Here is a 22719-nt window from a genome sequence, read left to right on the forward strand (position 1 = left end):
CGCATGCGCCCTCCAGCTCGCTCGCCGCGCAGGTCGCCTCTTGAGGAGACTGTCGCAGAGGCTTGTCATTCTGTCCCCAGGAGCCCTCAGAACGTCGGGTAGGTAGGTCGTGAAGCATTGGTGCCTGCTGCCAGGGTACTCGAATGTGGGGGTAGTGTGTGTGTGCCTGTCCCCGCCCCGGCCCGGCTTCCCTGCGCATGGTCTCTCTCTCAGAGTGCAGACCTTTTATTTCCTCCCTGCCTGCGCCCGGGACCCCTCTTCCCCGTCCCGAACCTTCTCGTGCACCACGTCTGGTTATTTCCCCGCATTGCCCCGGCAGGTGGAAGCCGTCCTGAGAATGAATGGGCTTGCACCCCATGGGCCACCCTAAAGGATGAGTCATTCAGGGGAGAACGCCGATAGGCGTTGTTCTTCTTCCCACCCCTCCCAGATTCTCTAGTGCTTCTCAGACTTTAAAGGGTCTCCTTCGATCTGAACAGAGCTGTAGGATTTGGGATCTGACTGGAAAAAAAAAAAAAAAAAGCGATCTTGCTGTGGCTGGCAGCCCCAGAATTGGTCTCTGAACAGGTCATACTTTGTCAAAAGGAATGGTACTGGGTTAAATATCTCCTATCTTGTTAATATATGTATTACAGGCACGCTCCACTTCATTTATGAATGCATGTGTACGTTATATATATATTTATAACGTATAAATATATATATTTGTATAAAACTAAAAAAAAGGTGAGCTCTCTGTCCTCCCTGCTTTCAAAATATTCTATAAGAAAATCCCCTTTATTCCTCTCATTTGGCCTACAAGGTTTTACTTTCCTACTTCTGGCTCAGGAACCTTCAAATCTTTTTCATAGGTTTAGATCTCCAGCCTGGAAGACAAGATCTTAGAGTCTGACCTTCTATTTAATTTCATCCTCTTCTCCTGTCTTCCCACTCTCGTCATCCTTTCTGCATCCTGTGTTCACACAGTAGATTCATGAATACTTTCTTCCCATCTGCCCAAATTCCAACTAACTGAAATTCTATGTTCTTATTGACTTTTTCTGCTGACATACATTGTTTTCTTCCTCATTTCCAGTTTCCTGTTTTGCTATACTGCAAAATTGAGTATTTTATTATATGTGGTCTTATTTTCTAATTATTTTATGTTCAAAAAATGGTGAATAGACCCAGACTGCCTGGTTTGAATCCCAGGACAGTCATAAGCTTAGTGGATGTGGGTGGATTATAACTGCCTTGGGTTTAAATTTCTTCATTTACAAAATGAGATAACACTAGAATCTCTCATACAGTTGAGAAGATTAAATGAAAATAAGGCATGTAGAACAGTGCCTGGCACAGAATTCTGTTAATGTTGGCTACTTAAGATGACAATTCTTTAAGGAAAAAGACCACATCATGATACTACTGTGGTGTTACACATGACCTGAAACTATTAGACACATTGTAGGTACCCAAAAGCTTGTTATATTGGTTAAACTGTATATTTAGGAGACACTTTTTATTTATAAAATAATTCACTATATGATTCTTTAAATAAGGGGCTCTTGGAGTATTACAAAATGATTTGTGTAAAATATTACTTGCGAAACAAGGTGCTTAAGGCAGATTTTATATCAAGTAGGAATACCCAACTTTTTAGATCTGGAAGAAGAATGGAGATTATCTGGTTTGTTCCTATATTCTCAAACTGGAGTACACCATACATGGGTGTATCTGTTCAACCTGAGATTCTAAGCTCTATGTGAAAACATAACATGTCCATTGTATTTGAAGATTTGAGGAAAGCATTTTTTTGAATACTTGAATTTTATTTTTAATTTTTAAATTTTTTATTTTTAGTTATACATGACAGTAGAATGTACAGTGTATTTTGGCAGAATATGTATACATAAAGCATAACTTATTCTATTTAGGTTCCCACTCTTGTGATCATACATAATGTAGAGTTACCCAGGTGGTGCAGTGCATACGAATACAAGGCTTGGAAAGTTATGACCAGATAATTCTACTGTCTTTCCTGTTCCCCTTTCTGCTCCTTTGGTTTCCCTTTGTCTAGTCCAATCTATTTCTTTTATTCCTCTCCCCAGTCTCCCTTGTTTTGGGTTAGCATCCACAAATCAGAGAGAACATTTGGCCTTTGATTTTTTTGGGATTGGCTTATTCCACCTTAGCATGGTATTCTTCATTTCCATCCATTTACCAGCAGATGCCATAGTGTCATTCTTTATTGTTAAGTAATATTCCATTGTGTATATATCACATTTTCTTTATCCATTTATCTGTTGAAGGACACCTAGGTTTCCATAGGTTTTCTGTTTTGAGTTGAGCTGCTATAAAATGGATGTGTCTGTGTCACTGTAATATGCTGTTTTAAAGTCTTTTGGGTATAGACTGAGGAGTGGAATAACTGGGTCAAATGGTGGTTTCATTCCACATTTTCTAAGGAATCTACATACTGCTTGGGGAAAGCATTTTTGTAAAGCTGACATATTTAGTACTCTAGTTTTGACTGAATGAATATGAGAAAAAAAGGCAAAGTAGAAAAAAGAAGTGAATGAACATGAAAACAGATAGATTATGAATATTAGGAATAGATGTAAAATTCACTTGAGTGTTATGAGCAACAAGATTCCTTCTGGAAGCTGTTTTAAGTGAAATCTCAGACCTTAGAGGATATTCTTTATTCATTCTCTTTTGCTATTAGAACTGTTTGAGGACTGCTGCTAGCTCAGTGTGCTCATTTTTTTTTTTTTTTAATGGTGCTGGGGATTGAACCCAAGGCCTTGTGCTTGCAAGGCAAGCACTCTACCAACTGAGCTATATCCCCAGCCCTAGTGTGCTCATTTTTTAGTCTAGAACCAAAGTTCAGAGATGTTGTATCCCAAGGTTACCGTAATATCCCAACACCAGCCTGCCTTTGGCCCATTCTAATCCTGATCCAGGGATCCTAGTGTAGTGTTTTGTCTTCTTGGGTAAGTTCTGATTCAAGTAGGTAACAGTTGGTGGACTAAATTGTTTTGTAAACTATTTTGAATGGTTCTTAATACAGACAACTCTGAATCATGTGTTCAGAACTCTACATTCTACATATTGTTTACTTTAAAAAATATTTCAGAGTGTAGATATATTATTTAAGAATAATAGCAACTATGATCATTTAGTTTGTACAAAGCCCTATGCTGAGTTATATATATGCATTTTGTAAAGCCAGTACATATATGTATATGTGGCTTATTTAATTCTCACAACTATCTTGTGATCATTCCCATTTGTATAGGAGAAGATTGAGGCTCAAAGAAGGAAAGTAATTTTCCTACGATTATGTAACTAAAAAGTGTTAAGCAGGTCTTTGAATCCAAATCTTTCTAAACACTACGCCACTCAGGCAATTCTTGATTTTGTATGTGTGTTGCACTGGAAAAGTGGGTAATGAATGGGGTGGTAGCTAATCGAGTAGCTCTCTGTAGGAGTGGTATAAATCCTGATATGGGATTTTGGAAGTTAGTACAATATTTTGGTTAGCATAATGGTTGGGGTAACATTCCTGGCATTTGTTGGCCAGGGGCAGGGATATAAGACACCTTGTGTATGCAAAAAAGTCTCACAGTAATGCAGTGCCAAAATCTGTTTGATGTAAGAGTATTGGTTGCACACTTTTAACGTGTACTGAATTTTGCAGGGATGAAATAAGTCAAAGGCAGGTTGTACTTTAGAGGAGGGTACTTTACCAAGGAGTGTTCACCAGCTTGGAAAACTACATCACCAGTGGCACTGTTCTTTTTGAGGCTGTTGCCTCCATGGTTGTTCTATGTATAGTTAGAAATAGTATTAGAATATTTAAATGCATTGAGAACAACTTGGTAAGTATCTGCTACTCAGAGCTTCCCTACCTCCTAGTGTCACCTGCAGGACCTTTTGCACTTCTCTGCAGTCAGCAATGAAAGAGTTAATGACTTGCTTGGGGCGGGAGCTTTCAGGACCTAGCTTTATGACTTGTTCTAGTCCCTGTGCTGCCATTGTCTGTGTTGATGTGATTATTTTCTGGATTCAAAATTTCCATTTCATCATGTCATCTAGTATAGTGGTGAAGTAGTTACATACAGAAATGCATATTGTTTTATTAAAATTACTTTTTAGCTCTTTCTGTTATAGTTGGGGCATGTGTTATAGGGTATGTGTTGATAATAGTTATGTCACCAATAGGTTATTATTAGTGAATTTCATTTCAAAGTAAAAAGTGTTTCAGACTGACTCAGTGGAAAAAGGGACCTGTTGTGTTTGAGAGTTGGGAACCACTGAATGAATCAATCAGGCTCCCCTAGGCTTTTATCCTTTATCCTTTTTTACTTCAAGTTGAAATCATTTTCTATTGCTGTTGTAGATTAAACATATAGCTACTCTTGTCTCAGCAGTAAAACTGAAAACATCAATAACATGTTCAGTTTGGAATAGAGTGTTCTAAATTTCATTGATTTGGGTGACTTATTTCACCTAAGAATCAATATGAAATGTTTTAACTAAATTTAATATTTTATCATGCATAGTGATCTCATTTCCTGTCTTATTCTTCCAACAGACTTTATGCAGTATCAACATTTGTATAAGATTTAATTACTTGGCAACCCAACTTGGAATGTTCCAATAGGGAATCTTCCATCAATTAACTCATTTTTTTCTTTCGAAACCAGTGTTTGATGTTGAAGCCATTCACAACCTCCTTTAAATCTCCCTATAGGAGTCCTTGCTGTTGATCAATATGGCAACATTTTGGTATCATCCATCGAACCATAGTAAATGAAGACATATTGAAGAATCCAACTCTGAGTTACATAAATATTTGTTGAATTTATTATTTTTGAATGGGAGTTTCCTTTCCTTGTACTAAATTTATCTCTTCCATTCCAGAAATGTCTAATGCAAAAGAAAGAAAACATGCTAAGAAAATGAGAAACCAGCCCACTAATGTGACTTTATCCTCTGGCTTTGCATCTGAGAGAGGTGTAAAGCTCCATAATGGTGGGGGGAAACCTTTCCAAGCTCAACAGCAAGGTAAGATGACACGTTCTCTCCACTTCCAAATGCTTCCTCCAGATCTTTGATAGTCATTACCTAAATAGTAAATGGACTGAATTAAAACCAGATACAATAGACTCTCATTATTCTCAAATTTTGTATTGGCAAATTTGCCAAGTTGGTGAAGTTTATTTGTAACCCTCAAATCAACATTTATAGAGCTTTGGCTGTCATTCTGGACATGCACAGAACAGGAAGAAATTCAAGTTGCCCTGTGCATAAGTTCCCAGCTGCCTTCGTGTTTCAGCTCTCACACAGAGATGGCCAGAGGGTGGGGTTCATCTGTCAGTAGAGTGTGGAGAAAGAAGCTCGAGCTCAGCCTGGGGCTTGAATCTCATCTGTGGGGTGGCTTCATGCAAGTCACTTAACCCTTTTGAACTTCATTTTCTCTTTTGTAAAAGAAAACAAATAGAATCTACAGAATGAGTTGTTTTTAGCATTTAAAATTATAGGGTATGTGAGATTATCCGTCTATCATCTATCTATTCCCCCTTGGAACAGAGTTTCAGTATTCACTGTGACTTTATAGAAAATGACTACTATAGTAAGACTATGCATGTTTTGAAGCTGATATATTTCATTACTACCTTAAAATTTATTATTTATTCTTCTGTTTCCTAAGAGAAATACAGTAATCTTCGTATCTGTATTTAACTTGTGTGCTGAGTTTAGAACCTTATGAGGTGATAGGAAGATGATAGTTATTCATGAGGACAGCAGTAGAAAATGCTATCTTGAGAAGACAGCAAAAGCTGGCACAAGCCATGTGCTGTGGCGCATACCTATAATCCCAGTAGCTACAGAGGCTGAGGCAGGAGGATCACAAGTTCAAAGCCAGCCTCAGCAACTTAGTGAGGCCCTGAGCAACTCAGTGAGACCCTGTCTCTAAATAAAATACAAAATAGGGCTGGGGATGTGGCTCAGTGGTTAAGTGCCCCTGGGCAAAAAAAAAAAAAAAAAAAAAAAAAAGCTGGTGTATTAGGTCTGATTAAATAAATTTTAGATCTGAATTCACAAGATCTAGACTCAGGTCCAGTAGTTGAGGACTGCCATGACATGTGACAAGCCTTTGGTACATATTATTTCAGTTAAACTGCAGAATGACAAACATGTAACATATTCAAGATTACATGATGTACTAATTCACAGCCCAGTGGAAATAAGCAGGAACACCATAAAATTCTCCCTGAGCCCTCCCCCACTTCACAGACAGATGTCTGATATTATGTTAAAGTCAGAATGGTTCTGATGCCTTGTCATTTGTGTAGGGACTTTACTTTTCATTCCTCCTGTAATAGCTTCTGTGTTGTGCCAGATAATTAGGATAAGACCAAATATACAAAATCATGTGGATTATAGTATTTAAGGGAGCATCATTCAGGTGGCTACAACAGAATATCATAAACTAAGTAGCTTCTAAATAACAGACTTATTTCTCACAGTTCTGGAAGCTAAGAAGTCCAAGATCAAGCAGCAACTCTGTCTGGTGAGGGCTCTTTGTCTGGTTCATAGATCGTATCTTCTCCCAGTGTCCTCATGTGGTGTTGGTGTGGGGTCTTTATGGAACCGCTGTTGTAAGGGCCCTACTCCCTTCATGAGGACTCTCTTCCCATGATCTAATCATCCCCAAAGGCCATACTTCTTAAGAGCATCACCTTCAGGACTTTAATATGTGAATTTGTGGGGACACAAGTGTTCAGACCATAGTAAGGAGCCTAGATTGAAAGTGCATGTTGTACTGTAATATTTGGTGGAGAAAATTTTCTTGTATCTGTTATATTCAAGGTTTTTATCATGCTGACTTGATTATCTGCTGTGCCACCTGCAGCTTTCTGACTTTGACAAGTTACCTCACCTCCCTACTTAAGTCCCTCCTTTTTAAAAAAGAAATAGTAATAGTCATCTTATAGAGTAGTTTTCAGATAAAGCCCTAATCAGTGTCACAACCCAACAGATGTTATTTCTGCACTGTAGTCCTTATCCCTGGTAAGAGTGATGTATTTCTTTTTGTTTCTTTTTGAAAACGTACTAGAGCCTCATTCTGGAACTTCACAACAGCGGCAAACCAGGATGGTCCCTCATTTACTGCATGAACCTGATATGAATGAGCAGTCTTCCTCCAAAATCATGTTTAAAAAAAAGGGAGGCTGGAAAGCAGGTTCCGATGGCACTACCCAAGAGATCCCCAAGTATATAACCGGTGGGTATTGAAGGAAGTACCATTTGATTGTGTTGGGAGCGTGTTCCTGCTGCAGCAGTTAGGCCGACACATTGCCCCCTGCACTGCCTTGGCTCTGCCTCCCTCGCCTCCCCCTCTGTTGTACCCACTCGGGCCCTTCTCACCTCCAGCCTGGACTTGGGCAACAACATTCTTAGGCCTGATGACTCTCCCTCCTTCATTTTCTCTCCTTTTTCTCACCTATTTCATAAGCCTTTATTTGTGAACTCTTAACTCCTGTAAATGTGCTGTCCACACTCTTCAGCATGGCAAAGACTCATGTTCTCCAAAGATAAAACCAAATTTAATATTCCTAACAGCAACCAAGACTTTAATTTAAAGGCCTGTCACCAGCCTTCCCAACCTCATCTCCCGTTGTCTTTTTATCACCCCCATCTCCACTATCGCATAAACCCTGTATTCCTTGCACATACTTGCTCTCTCCATACCTTCTTGAATGAATTCACTTGAATTTCTCCAGTACCCTGTTTAGTCTTCAAAAAAGAATCTGCAGTAAAGAATTTCATAATAAAGAAAACCAATAATTGTTAATATGTTTGGAAAAAGAACGAACCCTTTGGAGTCAAAACTTCTGTTAAAATTTTGTGTTCTTCTTTTGTTTTCTTGTGTGATTATTGCACTTAAAAATGATTGTGAAATGTGCCTGTGGTCCCAGCTACTCAGGAGGCTGAGGCAGGGGGATCACTTGAACCCAGAAATTCAAAGCCAGTCTGGTCAACTCAACAAGACCTCTCTTTAAAAATAAACAAAAACCCCAATGAAAATGGTTGTGATTTTATTACACACACACACTATATGTAGATCCTTATTTAAGAAAATTCTTTGTAAATCTATTTTTTTTAAACTCTTTTTTCTGACTGAAAAAGCAAAACAATTATAATGGAAAACTTGAAAAGTCTGAAAGTTGAAGAAGAATCTTCTCACAGTGGTTTAACAGAATAACCACTGTCGGCGTTTGAGTCTAGTGTGTGGTCTGAGTAGTTGGTGAACTGAACATGCACACTCCTCAAACCTGTCTTTTGAAATCCACCAGAAAAGGTGCTGTTTTTAATGACGTCCTTTCCTTCAACAGCTTCTACTTTTGCTCAAGCACGAGCTGCTGAAATCAGTGCTATGTTAAAAGCTGTGACCCAGAAGTCTTCTAATTCGCTGGTTTTCCAGACTCTGCCACGACACATGAGACGAAGAGCCATGAGCCACAATGTCAAACGCCTCCCTAGGCGGTTACAGGAGATGGCCCAGAAAGAGGTAAATGTTCAGGGTAGAGCTTCAGACCAGTAGTTCCTGAAAGGAATTGAGATGTAGTGGCCTAAAAGAATTTATTAAAAGGAATACCAGAGTACAACATACTCATCATGGCATCCTTTTCTTCTTGGCATATTTTTGGTTTAATCCTTTTCCGGCCTTCTGTACCCTCCCTAAACCAAATTAGGCAGTTGGGTATTATAGATGCTTTTAAAATATAGCATTTGGAACCTCTCTTTTTAAATACTGTTAAAATAGTTGAGGTTCCCCTTATAGATTTAATTTTTTTTTTTTTTTTTTTTTTTTAAGGCAGCATCATCTGTTGTCATTTGTTATTTCAAAGATGAAAACTTGAACTTCGTTTTTTTTTTTTTGTACTGGGAGTTGAACCCAGAGGCACTTTAACACTAAGCTAAGTCTTCTGCCCTTTTTAAAATGTTTTGTTTCAAGATGGAATCTCACTTAACTTGTGTAGGACCTCACATTGCTGAGACTGGCCTTGAATTTATGATCCTCCTGCCTCTGCCTCCCAAGTCTCTGTGATTACAGGTGTGTGCCATTGCACCCAGCTTGAACTGACTGGTTTTACCAGAATTCTGGACTTAGAACATTCTAAGATTGTTTAAGCTGCTCATGTCTTTACCAATCAATTCCAGATTGATTTATTGAGTGACCTTTTTTGTACTGGTATTCTCCTGGTGCATTATAGTTCAACAAGCTAAAGTCCTTATCCTTAATAGGATCACAAACTAATAGAGTATTGTTTTCCCAGAAGTTTAGCTTGACTATGGAAGAGATTTTAAGAGTGAAGACTAACCAGTAATTTTTCCTTTATTTTTCTGGGGGTTGGGGTTTACTGGGGATTGAATTCAGAGGCACTCAGCCACTGGACCACATCCCCAGCCCTATTTTGTATTTTATTTAGAGATAGGGTCTCACTGAGTTGCTTAGCACCTTGGTTTTGCTGAGTCTGACTTTGAACTTGCAATCCTCCTGCCTCAGCCTCCCGAGCTGCTGGGATTACAGGCATGTGCCCCCATGCCCAGCAGTAATTTTGTACTTTCTAAATTTAATGTAAGGTCTCTTTCCCAGCAATAGCACTTAGTTTTTGTCTGTAGTGTAACTTAATTAAAATGAGTGGATTTCCCCCACTTTAGTAGTTTTGGTCTTAAGTTTTTGGTTTTAGTTACAGTTGTACAGATTAAAACAACAACAGCAACAGACCAATGAGCTATGACTGGCATTGTGGCTCAGTGGTAGAGTGCTCACCTAGCCTGGGGGAGGCACTGGGTCCTATCCTCAGCACCACATGAAAATAAAAGGTATTGTGTCCACCTACAACTAAAAAAAAAAAAAAAACCAAAAACCCAAACCCAATGAACGAGCATTTGATTTACTCTTTCTTGCTCTCTACTAATAGCCACATTAAGCTAGTGGTATTATGTTAAACATGTTATACTCTTATCTTCATAGTCCAAGAAGGTTGTGTAATTAGTGAGCATTAGATCTGTGCCTGTCTCTAAAACCTTTACTCTTTCTATGGTCTCCGTTCTCTACATAAACTAGAGAAACCTCTGAGTTAATCAAATTAGGGAAATGAATGGGGTCTGTAAAGTCCTCTACTTAATCTAAAGGTAGTTGTTTGAATTTCTGACATTTAACTTTGTTCTAAGATGCTTGCAAACTAGGATCTGCCTGTCTTCTTGAACCTATAGGCAGAGAAGGCTGTACATCAGAAAAAAGAACATTCCAAAAATAAATGCCATAAGGCTCGAAGATGTCACATAAACCGGATACAAGAATTTAATCGTAGACAAAAGAAGAACATATGGTTAGAAACTCACATCTGGCATGCCAAACGGTTTCACATGGTGAAGAAGTGGGGCTACTGCCTTGGGGAGAGGCCAACAGTCAAGAGCCACAGAGCCTGCTACCGAGCCATGACAAACCTTTGCCTCCTCCAGGTATGCTTTTCCAGTGGGGTTTCTTCCTATTTTTGTTTAGTCCCTTTATGATGATGGATTTTTTTTTTGGTACTGGTGATTGAACCCAGGTGCACTTAACCACTGAGTCACATCCCCATCTCTTTTTTATTATTATTTTAAAATTTTGAAACAGGGTCTTGCTGAGTTGCTTAGGGCCTTGCTAAGTTGTTGAGGCTGGCTTTGAACTTGTGATTCTCCTGCCTCAGCCTCCAGAGCCGCTGGGATTACAGGTGTGTACTACTGTGCCTGCCACAATGTTGATCTTTTGACTAGTTCATGTTATTCCAAATGCTATCTGTGAAGTTACCCATCTTAAAAATTTTTACTCAGGTGCTTTGCTGGGTGCTAGAGATTAACAGTCTTATATTAACTGGGAAGCTGCATGCAGCGGTGCACACTTAAAATCCAAGCTGTTTGGGAGAATGAGGCAGGAGGATCACAAGTTCAAGGCCAGCCTCAACAACTTAGCAAGGCCCTAAGCAACTCAGCAAGACGTGTCTCAAAATAAAAATTAATGAAAGGACTAGGGCTGTAGCTTAGTGGTAAGGCACCATTAGGTTCAGTCCTCAGCGCTGAAAATAAATACATACATACATACATACATACATACATATAAATAAGTGGGGAAGACTTAAACTCTTAGCCATATATGTGGTAGTAAAGGAAAAGTATCCAGTATTGTGAATGTTCCTAACAGAAACAGGAAGCCTTTTCTTGGCAGCAATGTTTGAGCTCAGCTTTATGGATAAAAAGATGGGAGAGTGAAGGAGTCAGAAGGAAACCAGATGCATGAAAAATTGAAATGTATCCTTCGTGACAAAGGTGGAAAGAATAAGAGTGGGTCTACCATTAGGGTGAAGATAGGTTGGAGAAATAAGTAGGAATCAGCTCATGCAGGTCTTGTGATCATGTAAAGATTTACTCAGTACTGATTAGCAGTTATTCATCAATAGCAGGTATTTGAGATACTCTGCACAACATTCACAGTGCTGTTCTAGGTGTGTGTGATTTGGTGTCCTTGAGAGGACAATTTGTTCTCAAGCCTCATAGTCCTGTTTATCTGTTGTCGTTCTCCCCAGTTGCCAATTCAGTTACTTTCTCTCTCTTTCAATACATATTTATAAATTTGCTCCTCGCAGAATGGCCTTGGCCAAGTTTTGAAAGCCATTGGTTTTGGTGTCCTCTGATATCTCTTGAGAGCAGTATAGTAGAATAACCAACACAAGAAACTTTTTTTGAAAATTGTGGTAAAATATACAGCATGAAATTTACAGCATTGTAACCATTTTTAAGTGTATAGATTTGGGCATCGGCACTTTCTAATTGTGTCACCATCGTCTGCCTCCAAAATTTTCTTATTTTCCCAAACTGAAATTCCCTACCCACTAGACCCTAATTCCCTATTCCTCCCTTTGCCGTGGCAACCACTGTTCTACTTTCTTTTAATTGGACTCTGTTACATACCTTTTATGAGTGGAATCATCGTATTTGTCATTTTATGTCTGGCTTATTTCACTTAATAAAGCGTCTTCAAAGTTCATCCATATTGTAGCACACATCAGACTTTCCTTCCTTGTTAAGGCTGCATAATATTCTGTGTGTGCATCTTGTTTATCCAACTGTCTGGATGTTTGGTTTGCTTCTAACCTTTTGGCTCTTCTGCTATGAACGTGGGTGTGCAAATATCATTCAGGTCTCTGGTTTCAGCTCTTTTGGATGTCTACCAGAAGTGGAATTGCTGGATCATGTGATTGTTCTGTGTTTGATTTTTTGAGGTTTTGCCCCATTTTCCATAGCAGCTACATCCTTTCACATTCCCGCCAGCAGTGCTCAGGGGTTCAGATTTCTCCATATCCATGTCAGCACTGGTTATTTTATGATAACCATTTTAATGTGTGTGAAGTGAACACAAAAAACTTTTAAGAACCTTTGATTTGAGAACTCAGCAGCAGAAATCATAGATTATAGTCAAATTCCTCATTTACATTGAAGAAATTGAGTTTTAAATGAAGTGACTTACCCAGGGCCCCACAGCTTATTGGTGGCCTGGATAGCACTTGAGCACCTGATTCACCTGACCTGTGGTTTTTCTAGTATATTCTGCCACCTCTCAAGTTTTAAGACCGTGTTATTTCCAAATGAGTTACTTCTAATTTGGGGCACAATTTTTGACTGAAGTTATCAAATATTTTCCTCACATTTGATCAACCCTAAGTAATGAAAGTGATAGCTAATAATAACAAATACTTTCGAGTGCTTAGTATATGCCCAGCCCTGTTTTAAACGATTTATATATGTTTGTTCATTTAATTCTTACAACAACAGCACAAGGGAGATAGTTATCATTATTTCTGTTTTACAGATAAGGAAACATAAGGTACACAAAGGTGAGGTAATTTACTTCTGACCATACACTGAGGGGTAAAGTTGAACTTTGAGCCCAGACGTCAGACTTCAGAGTTCCACACTCTTTAACCTTTATTCTCTGCTGTCACCCAGTTGTACAAATTCTGGTGAGATTCCTTTGGCCACTGTTAACTGAGAGTAAGGGACTGTTGGTAGGAAGATTCCTCTGTGTTAGTGATGATGTCAATTGGTCAGAATTTGCCAGAATTATAGCTGTAATTCACCTTTTAGGACCAGTTGCTGAGCGTATGGAAATTACTTACAGATGTTCTGGCGGAGGACTTGGTTTGTGGTCAGGGAACCTGATTTGAATGTTGGCTGCCCTTGACCATGTGACTTTGCACAAGTAACCATCTCTGTGCCTTGATATTCTCATCTGTGAAATACGAACAGTAATACCTGGTTTGTTGGGGGTGTTGGGAGGACTAAATGACAAGCCATGTAAGGAGTTAGCCCATTGCCCGGCACCTGGTAACTTTTCAGTGACAATTAAATATTGTTACCCTTTAATATGTTGATTTTACTGACTCAATCCAATTTCTCTTTTGTGTTTAAATTGGTAAGGTCACACTCTCTTTATCCTCAGTTTTCCTTATATATTGGGTAGTCAGAATTATATATTATGGCCACAAATGAAGATGGTATAAAATTAATTGTAATGTTGTGTCTCTAGACTCAGTGTTATATAATCTTGAAGTCTTGCGTTAGTTAGCTAACCAAAATAAGCAATCTGAGCCTAATTTTGCAGTTTATTACTGTCTTGTTTGTTCTAGCTTCTTACCTTTTATAGGTTTGGGGGATGAATAAGCCTTTACTTAGAAGCAGTAGTTTGAACTACTTTGAACTTGATTAATATTACGAGATAAAACAAATTTGCTTACTAAAAAGTAGGACACAGTAATGTACATTTTAAATGGAGATTCACTTTGATTTTGATTGGTTTAAGAATATTTACTAAATATTTACTAATGGAATAGGAATGGGCAGGTTTCAGTTTTTGATGTATTAGAAAGCTAGCTCTGGTATTTTTTTCTGTCTCTTGGACTTCTAGAGGTTTTCTGATGTGGCTTTTGGCTTCTCAGCAGTTTTATCCCATGTAAATTCTAAAGAATTTAATTGTGCTTCTCTCTGTGTGCAGGATTTATCCTACTACTGTTGTTTGGAGCTGAAGGGCAAAGAGGAAGAAATACTAAAGGCAGTTTCTCAAATGTGTAACTTAGACACAGGTAATCTTGTTTCAAAGCTGGGTCCTATTTTAGTCTTAAATATCTGTTCATTTCATGAACTGAGTGTATGCTGTAAACATTTTAGTTTAAACATAAAAAATGTGGGAGACAGTTCTTGTTCCCAATGAGCTTGTTAATTTAAGAAGAGTTGGGGTGGCATTTAAATTTTTTATAACATTGTTAACCATAAAATGAATCATGATTCTGTGGAATGAACTTAGGAAACAACTTGAAACTCTTATTCAATATTCATTTAATAAATATCGACTGAGAACTTACGTATCATCTAAACCAAGATCAAAAATGAAACTTCTTCCCTCCTGGGCAGACAATAAGTAACAGTGGCTAGAAGGAGGTGATATCACAGTGCCAACACTTGAAATCTCCATCCTTTGCTTGTGTTTATGTCAGGATTGACATTTGCAGCAATTCACTGCTTGTCTGGAAAGCGCCAAGGGAGCCTCATGCTTTACCGAGCAAATAAGTATCCCAGAGAAATGCTTGGGCCTGTTACATTTATTTGGAAGTCTGAGAGGACCCCTGGCAACACTTCTGAGAGCAGGCAGTTGTGGATCTGGCTTCATCCAACTCTTAAGCAGGTATAATCCTTTAAATCATTTCCCCATCATTCTGTCACTACATTTTAAATTACCTTTGGAAGTCAATAGTACAGAAATTTAAATAGTATAAAAGTTTGGCTGATAGTTGGGTATTAGGATATAGTAGGGGAAAGGTATGTGAATTCTGAAAGAAGCAAATTTATTTTTATTTTTTATTTGAAATTTTTTTATTTAAAAACATTTAACTGACAAGTGTAGATATATTCAGGGTATACAAAGTGATGATTTGATATGTGTACACATTGTAAAAATATTACCACTGTCAAATTAATTAGTGCACTCGTGCTGTACATTAGACCCCCAGCATTGTCCATTAGACCAGGCAAATCTTGACCTCTCATTTTGCAGTAACTCATAAGCAGAATTAGAGATGAAAACCAACCTTACTATGCTAAAGATACAAGATGCTGTGTTTGTATTAATACTTCTACCTGCTTGCATTGATTTTCAGAGGGCTTGCTGCTTGTGAGAGCCTATTTGATAATGAGAAACCATTTCCAGTAATTCTGATGATTTTTAATCTTTATTTAGCTTTTTTAAATCTTCTTTTAGCTTAGCTTCCTTTTTTTAAAGCATTCTCATTGCTTTTATACCATATGCTGTAAACTTTTCCCAGTTTTTTTCTTTAAACTTTAAAAAATTTGATGTTAGTGGTTATGTTGTTTTCATATTTGGCATTTCTTTTTTCTGTTCTGGCACTATCAAAAAGCTTTTTGATGATGATAAATTTGGTTTAGTTTGTGAAGAGATAAAAATGTGAAATTTTAAAGGTATAAAGAATAAATTTTGGGCTGGGGAGATAGCTCAGTCGGTAGAGTGCTTGCCTTGCAAGCACAAGGCCCTGGGTTCGATCCCCAGCACCAAAAAAAAAAAAAAAAAAAAAAAAAAAAAAAAGAATAAATTAAACCAGTCAAATTTGTAATACTGTATTAAGTTTCAAAATTTAAAGTAAATGTTTGTATCCTTAGGATATCTTAGAAGAAATAAAAACAGCATGCCATTGTATGGAACCTGTCAAATCAAATATCTGCACTCCTAACCCACTTCTGATACCGTCCCAAGAAGAAAGTCAAAGTGAACTGGCTGATGAGAAAATTGGCAAGAAAAGAAAAAGGAAAGATGATGGAGATAATGCTAGATCAATTAAAAAAGTCATTGGTGATGGAACCAGAGATTCATGTCAACCATATTCTTGGATCTCTCCAACCACAGGTATTGTGATCAGGTACGAGTTGAATTCATTGTGAACCTACTGAACTTTTTCAGTAAAGAGTCACCCCATTTTTGCCAGTGGCATAGACTGGCATGATGGAAGTTGCCACTCCAAGATTTTTCTCTCTTTCAGTGATTTGACCATGGAGATGAACAGATTCCGGCTGATCGGTCCCCTTTCTCACTGTATCCTAACTGAGGCGCTGAAAGTTGCTTCTGTACACACTGTAAGAGCAAATGTGACTGTCATGTTTTTCCTGGCAAATTTGTAAAGTCTAATATATCATTTCATAATATTTTGGGCCATGGCTCTTAAACATTCATTTCCTTGTTCTTTTTTGGGGGGGATGATTGAACCCAGGGGCACTCTACCACTGAGCTACATCCCCAGCCCTTTTATTTTTTATTTTGAGGCAGGCTGCCCAGGCTGACCTTAAATTGTGATTCTCTTGCCTCAGCCTCCTGACAGGCTAGATTACAGTGGTATATGCCACTGTGCCTGGCTTTTTCCCTACTTGTTATCAAAGTTTTAAAAAAATCTTTTACTTCTAAAAGACCAAATCTAAATGGATATGATAGTAAACTGACTTCTTACTTACATACCAACTGTCCTCATAGCTCTGTCTTGTAGAAGGGTCTTAAACTCTGCTCCATAGGTGGGTAATAGGGCATCCCTGAAAATCCCTGAAAGTGTATGCCAGTTTTTAAGTGTTTGACTTATGTGATGCATATTTTCTGGGATCAGTTTCTCTGATTCTCAGAAAGGTTAAGTGTAGTAACCTTTCTTCCAGTAGAACTTTCTACAAGGATGATGTTCCTTTGTACATTCCAGTATTATTGCCATGAGCCATATAAGGCTGTTGAACATGAGCTGTGACTGGAGTGACTGAGGGACTGAATTTGTATCTTTATTTAATTTTAATTAATAATTATTTTAAGTGCTTCTTGTGGCTCATGGCTATAGTGTTGGACCGTACAGGGCTGAGGCATGGAGACTAGATTAGGAATTTATTCATTTCTTGTTGCTTCCTGATTAAAAGTTCTTCAGTAGCTTCTCATGATATTTAAGGTAAAATTCAAAGCCTTAAATGTGACCTGCATAATCTTGGGCCTTCTTGCTTCTATGGCCTCACCTTCCCTCATCTTCTGCACTTAGGCCATGCTGGCCTTTCAGGTTCTAGAATGTGTCACTTCTCATCTCCTTCAGAGCCTTTGCACCTTTTTTATTTTCGCCTGCTGAGCATTCTGCCTCCACCACTCTGCTTGGCTAAACCTTCCTCATTCTTTAAGTGTCAGTGTCTCACTCAGTTTGTATCATTTCCCTTTGTAATCCTTTCTTGATCCCTCAAGTTAAATTATGTCCCTTCTATTTTCATAGCATCTTGTGTGTTTCCTTAATTTATCTGCTCAGATATGTTTGTATATTTACGTAACATCTGCTTCTCTCATTAGAGTAAGCTTCATGATAGCAAGGACAAGCTGGTCCTATTATTTAATCTGTCTTAGGTTCTTAGCATAGTGCCCAGATGCAGGAGGTGCTCCACAGTAGCTCATAAATTTTGGAGTGAAACTTTGAATCTAAAAAGTGTGGTTCCACAACCTGTACTCCAGACTGCTCAGCTTTGCTACCTGAGTTCTATGAGGTGAATGGTGCCTGTCTTACAGGTTGCTTCTGTAGGATCTGTAGGAACATGTCCTCTTCAGTGAACCTCCAAATGAATTACAGATGGTAGTTCTCGTAGCATGCACCCAGTACTTGAAACCTTGCTCATATCCTTGTTGTGTCCAGAAAAGTGAGGTGCTTGTGCATTTTATCAACATTTCTAAGAATGTTATAGTAGTAATATATCCTTTACTTGAAGAGGTCATCTAAAGGTACAGGTTTGGTTTTCCTTTGGTAAGGAATGTTTTTTTGCTTAAGTTGGAGATAATGAAGGTGGTGATGGGAAGAGGACAAGGCCACTCTTGTTGGGACTTGCTCCAGAAAGACTGGGAATGTGAAGTAGCTTAGGTAGGCAGTCTTTCTGAAAATTATGGCTGTTTTCTAGTATGTGAAATTTTGAGAGGATTGTTAATACCGTGTCCATGCTCCTAATTAGAAGAGTACTTAGTCTGGCCGTAATTACTATTTAACATATAGTAGCAACTTGCCTGCTACCCCTTGTGAAATAGTCATTCCCACACACAGAAACAAAAGGGGTGGGGGCTGAAACCATGACCATAATTATTAAGTCTGATTCATTATGCACCTGGTGAAGAGGAGCTCTTTTTTTTCAGGGGGAAGAGGACACAGAGGAGACACCTCACCGTTGGTGGAGTGATATGTGTAAAAACCCTGATAGTGTTTCCCTTCATCACAGACAAGAAGCTGTTTTTGAATTGTTGGGAGGTACGTGGAGGAAATACTGGGTTGTACTGGGGAGGAAGGAAGGCGTGGCATGTGGGTTGAGAGAGCATTTTGCAGCTGGGTCTCTGATGAGTAGTCTTGTTTTTTATCTTGCTGCTGTTAGTGTTACAGCAAGAGAAGCAAGTAGAGAGGTACTTTGACTCCATGAATAAAGCATAGAATTCATGTTTGCTCATGAAACAACAAACCAATGAGTAGTGTTCTAAATAATTGACATTCCAATATTATAAATAAGTGCATATATCAGGTTCTGACTTATAATCTTTGCTTATTGCCCATGTTCACTTGTGCTCGTAGATATTACAGTCATAATGGAGAGAAGCCTCCGTGTTCACGTTGTAAAATAACCTTATTCTATGTTAGTTGAAATTTTTTTTTTTTGCAAGAAACTCCATTTTTTAAAAAAAATGATATACTTTAATATTATCAATGGGGGGGAAAGGGAATACATGTTTTTAAATAATTAGTCCAAGAAAAAAGTTTTATTAGAAAATTTGGAAGATTTGAAAATACAAGAAAATCTGTATGTATTGTGAATTACCCTCTATAAGCTTGTTTTTTTTGCTTGTTTACTTTGTTTTTGTTTTGTTTCAAGGAATAACATCACCGGCAGAAATTCCAGCAGGTACTATTCTGGGTCTGACAGTTGGGGATCCACGAATAAATTTGCCTCCAAAGCGATCCAGAGCTTTGTCCAATCCAGAAAAGTGCCAAGGTAAAGTGATTGCAGCACCCCTGGTTTTCCTCATTATGTTGAGCAGTCCAGTCCTGTTAGAAGAATTCTTTTAAAAAATTGGGGATCTTTACCTATCTCTGTTATAAGGCATTTATGATCAGAGGACATGGTGAGTGTGTCCTTCAGTTATAAACCATTAGATTATGTTCATTTTTAATTTTTTTTTTTCTGAGTTCTCTATTGCTTAGTATCTAGTAAAACCTGTCTCTTTGTAAACTGAATTCTCTCAAATGCCTGGTGTTTCAGAATTTTAATTGTGAGGAAGGGATCTGCACCCGCAGCTGGTCTTGTGCTCATTGGAAGCCTCTGTTTGACCATACAGATGATCCAGGTTCGAATCCTGGCAAGGCCATCCCAGGTGCTGAAGTATCAGATTTCTTGTTTTGACTGAGTAGAGAGGCCAGAGAAAGCTCATTGACTGGAGGAGGGAGTAGTTGTGTGGGTGGGGCTATCTAAAATTTTAGTCTAATCTGGGATTTGCAACAATCGTGATAATGTCTTCTTGTATTTACTGTCATTTGAACACCATTAATTGGAAGAATAATTCAAATTAGCTTGTGAATTTTGGGAGAAAAAAATACAGGTGTGTGTTCATAACAACTTCAGAATTTTTTTTTTAACTTCTCCACATGTAATTAGATAACTTATTAAGGGGATAATAAACTACCCTGTCAGAATTTCACATAAAAGGTGGATAGCATGAGAGTGGAGTTTGAAGATGCATAGGTAAGTTAGTTAATTATGGAGCCTAAGACTTTATAATCAGTGAGTCACTGCCTCTTTCTTTTTTTAATGCCAGTGTGGTCTAATGCAACAATAAAAGCTGCAGCATTTGCTGTGCTATTAAATGCTATCATAACCACCTTAAAGCTGTAGTTAAGCTCTACTTGTTTTTCTTGCTACCCCAAATCCTTTTTTGGAATGAGGCAATCCTATGTTAAAATCTTCCTAAGGCTTTTATTTTAATATGAATTAGTTTAAGGAATATTAAAGTCTGCCTTGAAAAACATGATTTAATTTCCACTATAAAAGCTAACCATCTAGTTAGTCATTGTGGTGTTCCATTAGAACCTGTTTAAGTACTGTAATTCCTTTGAAGAAACATGAGCTATATAAAGAAGTAGACTTTTTAAGGGTTTAGTATTATATCAATATTATTAATAAGTATAACATCTCATCTAGAAAAACAAGTCAAAATGAGGGGTACTTAGATAGCTTGGGTCAATTAAAATATTAATCCTTGAAGAATCTTAAATTGAGTTCTCTAATATAGTTTCAGTCTATCTGTATATTTGCTTATTTTTACTTAGATCAAAAAGATCAGTTCTAGTGAAGATCATTTCTGGTGTGACTTAAGCCATAAAGAAAAGGGGTTGCCTGCTTTGGATGACAAACTATTTTCTTGTGTTGTATTGGAAATTAGAGCTTTTCAAAGAGAAGGTACATGAAGAACCTGAGGTGATGTCAGATATTCTTGGAGGCTTTGAAAAAGTTTAGTTAATCATTGGGTTCCTAAGTTCAAATTTAGTATTAATAATGTGTTTTGCAAATCTTTTCAATTTCATTACCATAGCATTTCACTACGTAAGTAATTAGCTTTGTAGGTGAGATTTAAAAATATAAATCTGTTAATGGGAGTGTAGCTTAGTAGTAGAGCACTTGCCTAGCATGTACAAGACACTGGGCTCAACACCCAGCAATGTAGGGTGAAAAAAACCACCAAAAACCCAAATCTGTATATTATTATCCATTACCCTATTTGCTTTCCTAAGCATTTGCTGATTTGCTTTGATAGATTATTTTAACTAGTCCTGTCTGCCAGAGAAGAGTTCACAATAACATTGATCATGGGGTGTAGAATGTACTCAGTGGTAGCATGCAGAGTGAGGCCCTGAGTTCAATCCTCATCACCCTCCTCCCTTCAAGAAAAAGGGGGGCTGGGAAGAGAAGAAAATATTGAATTTACACTGTGCTTGTGAAATTATTTTAATTCTTCTCTTTAAACACTCTTTGGCTATATGACTTTGCTACCCAAAGCATGGGAAGAGTCTAGAATGGTAGGTGGGAGATCATTCCTTTACTTTTTAACAGCTCCTACAAACACTTTTAGAGCACAGAGCTGCACTTGACCTCCAGGAGTGCCCAGTTAATGTCATTTTACCACAACTTCTCTGTTTCTGCTTTTGGATGGAAAATACCCAAAAACTTCAGCTGGGCAACTTAAACTTGTCTGCAAATTTATAAAACAGACTGAATTTGAAGGCAGTAGCCTTCTACCTGCCACCCTGCGGCAACCCCTGATCTTTTTACTATGTTCATAATTTTGCCTTTTTCAGAATGACTTACAGTATATTATCTTTTCAGGTTTGCCCCTTTTTCTTAGTATAAATATGCACCTAAGTTTCCTTCCTGCCTTTTCATGACTTGATCGCTTATTTCCTTTTTGGTACTGGATAGTATTCCATCATCCAGAATATTTGAAGATGAGGTAGTGTTTGCCTGTGCCTTTACACCCTAAGTATCAGCCGTCTCTTTTGTCTGCAACTCAGTCTGAACAGCATCCCAGTTCTATCATTCAGATCTGTGTCATGGTTCCATAGCAAAGCATTCTGGGTATACCAGGGCTGTTGGGAAGGGATCTTGCCACTCCTAGACAGGATGTGAATCTTTGAAGCACATAACACTGGTGCTGGAGACTCGGTTGTTTAGTGTCTGTATGAGGAAGAGCAGCGTATGGAAGCAGTTGCTGCTTACAAGTAATTTAGATCTCAGAGCTGTTCGTTAATTTAATTTTCTCCAACTTTGTTTTCCCCTGAAATCTCTCACCCTGTGGCCTGGTCACTTCCAATTTATTTTTTTCCCAGCCATCAGACCCACACAGGTATGTGCTTTTGAGTGATGTTTTTCTGTTGGCCCTTTAGAATCATAGCCAAAACTCATGAGTTGTCTAACCATTTTTTAAAAAATTCTTCAGTTCAACAAAATTAGGCTTAAAAGATTTTTTTCCCCCTAGTGATTAAGTGACTGCATGTAGGACGTATCCTCTATCAATATAGGTGTTTATCACTGAAACTCCCCCTTCTCCAGGAGAGAATTCTAGAGTGGCATGCCTTTCTTAAAGGGACAAAACTATGTATCACAGAAAATATGCTCATCATAAAGGAATGGAGAAATATGTTTTTTCAAAAATAGTTCCATAAAAATAGGTTATGAGAGATTTGAGATAAGAGGCAGAAGAAGGCATCTCTTAGCATTATCTTAAACGTGGAACTAGGTAGAGGTAATTTAATGTGATATTTGCATCCGATGCATGAAAATCACTATTAGAGAGCTTAGCAGCCTTTGCTGCTTCATAGTCTTTGATAAGAATACTTAATTTCTCATCAAGTAAGTTCTGTAATTAAATAAATGCCTATCAAGCCAGGTGTGGTAGCACACACCTATAATCCCAGTGGCTTGAGGGGGCTGAGGCAGGAGGATCACAAGTTTGAGGCCAACCTCAGCAACATAGTGAAACCCTGTCTCAAAATGAAAAATAAAAAGGACTGGGATGTGGATCAATGGTAAAAC

At 38.1% G+C, this 22719-nt stretch overlaps 1 protein-coding gene across 3 annotated transcripts in view; it reads left to right on the top strand.

The window, feature by feature from the left end:
• Positions 1-16: 16 nt before the first annotated feature.
• POP1 (POP1 homolog, ribonuclease P/MRP subunit) overlaps positions 17-22719 on the top strand; it is a 35419-nt gene continuing 12716 nt past the window's right edge. Inside the window, exons 1-11 of one of the 3 annotated variants that reach the window (XM_079124953.1) lie at positions 17-102; positions 4906-5049; positions 7106-7273; positions 8385-8560; positions 10273-10521; positions 14087-14174; positions 14586-14773; positions 15763-16019; positions 16140-16233; positions 18284-18395; positions 19009-19128. In XM_079124953.1, coding sequence (XP_078981079.1) covers positions 4908-5049; positions 7106-7273; positions 8385-8560; positions 10273-10521; positions 14087-14174; positions 14586-14773; positions 15763-16019; positions 16140-16233; positions 18284-18395; positions 19009-19128 — 1594 coding nt within the window. In that variant the 5' untranslated portion in view covers positions 17-102; positions 4906-4907. Of the gene's footprint in view, positions 103-2844; positions 5050-7105; positions 7274-8384; positions 8561-10272; positions 10522-14086; positions 14175-14585; positions 14774-15762; positions 16020-16139; positions 16234-18283; positions 18396-19008; positions 19129-22719 lie in introns of those variants that run through there. The other 2 variants (XM_079124952.1, XM_079124951.1) reach the window with 2 other exon arrangements.

This window comes from Sciurus vulgaris (genome assembly GCF_902686455.1).
Source record: "Sciurus vulgaris genome assembly, chromosome: 1".
NCBI lineage: Eukaryota > Metazoa > Chordata > Mammalia > Rodentia > Sciuridae > Sciurus > Sciurus vulgaris.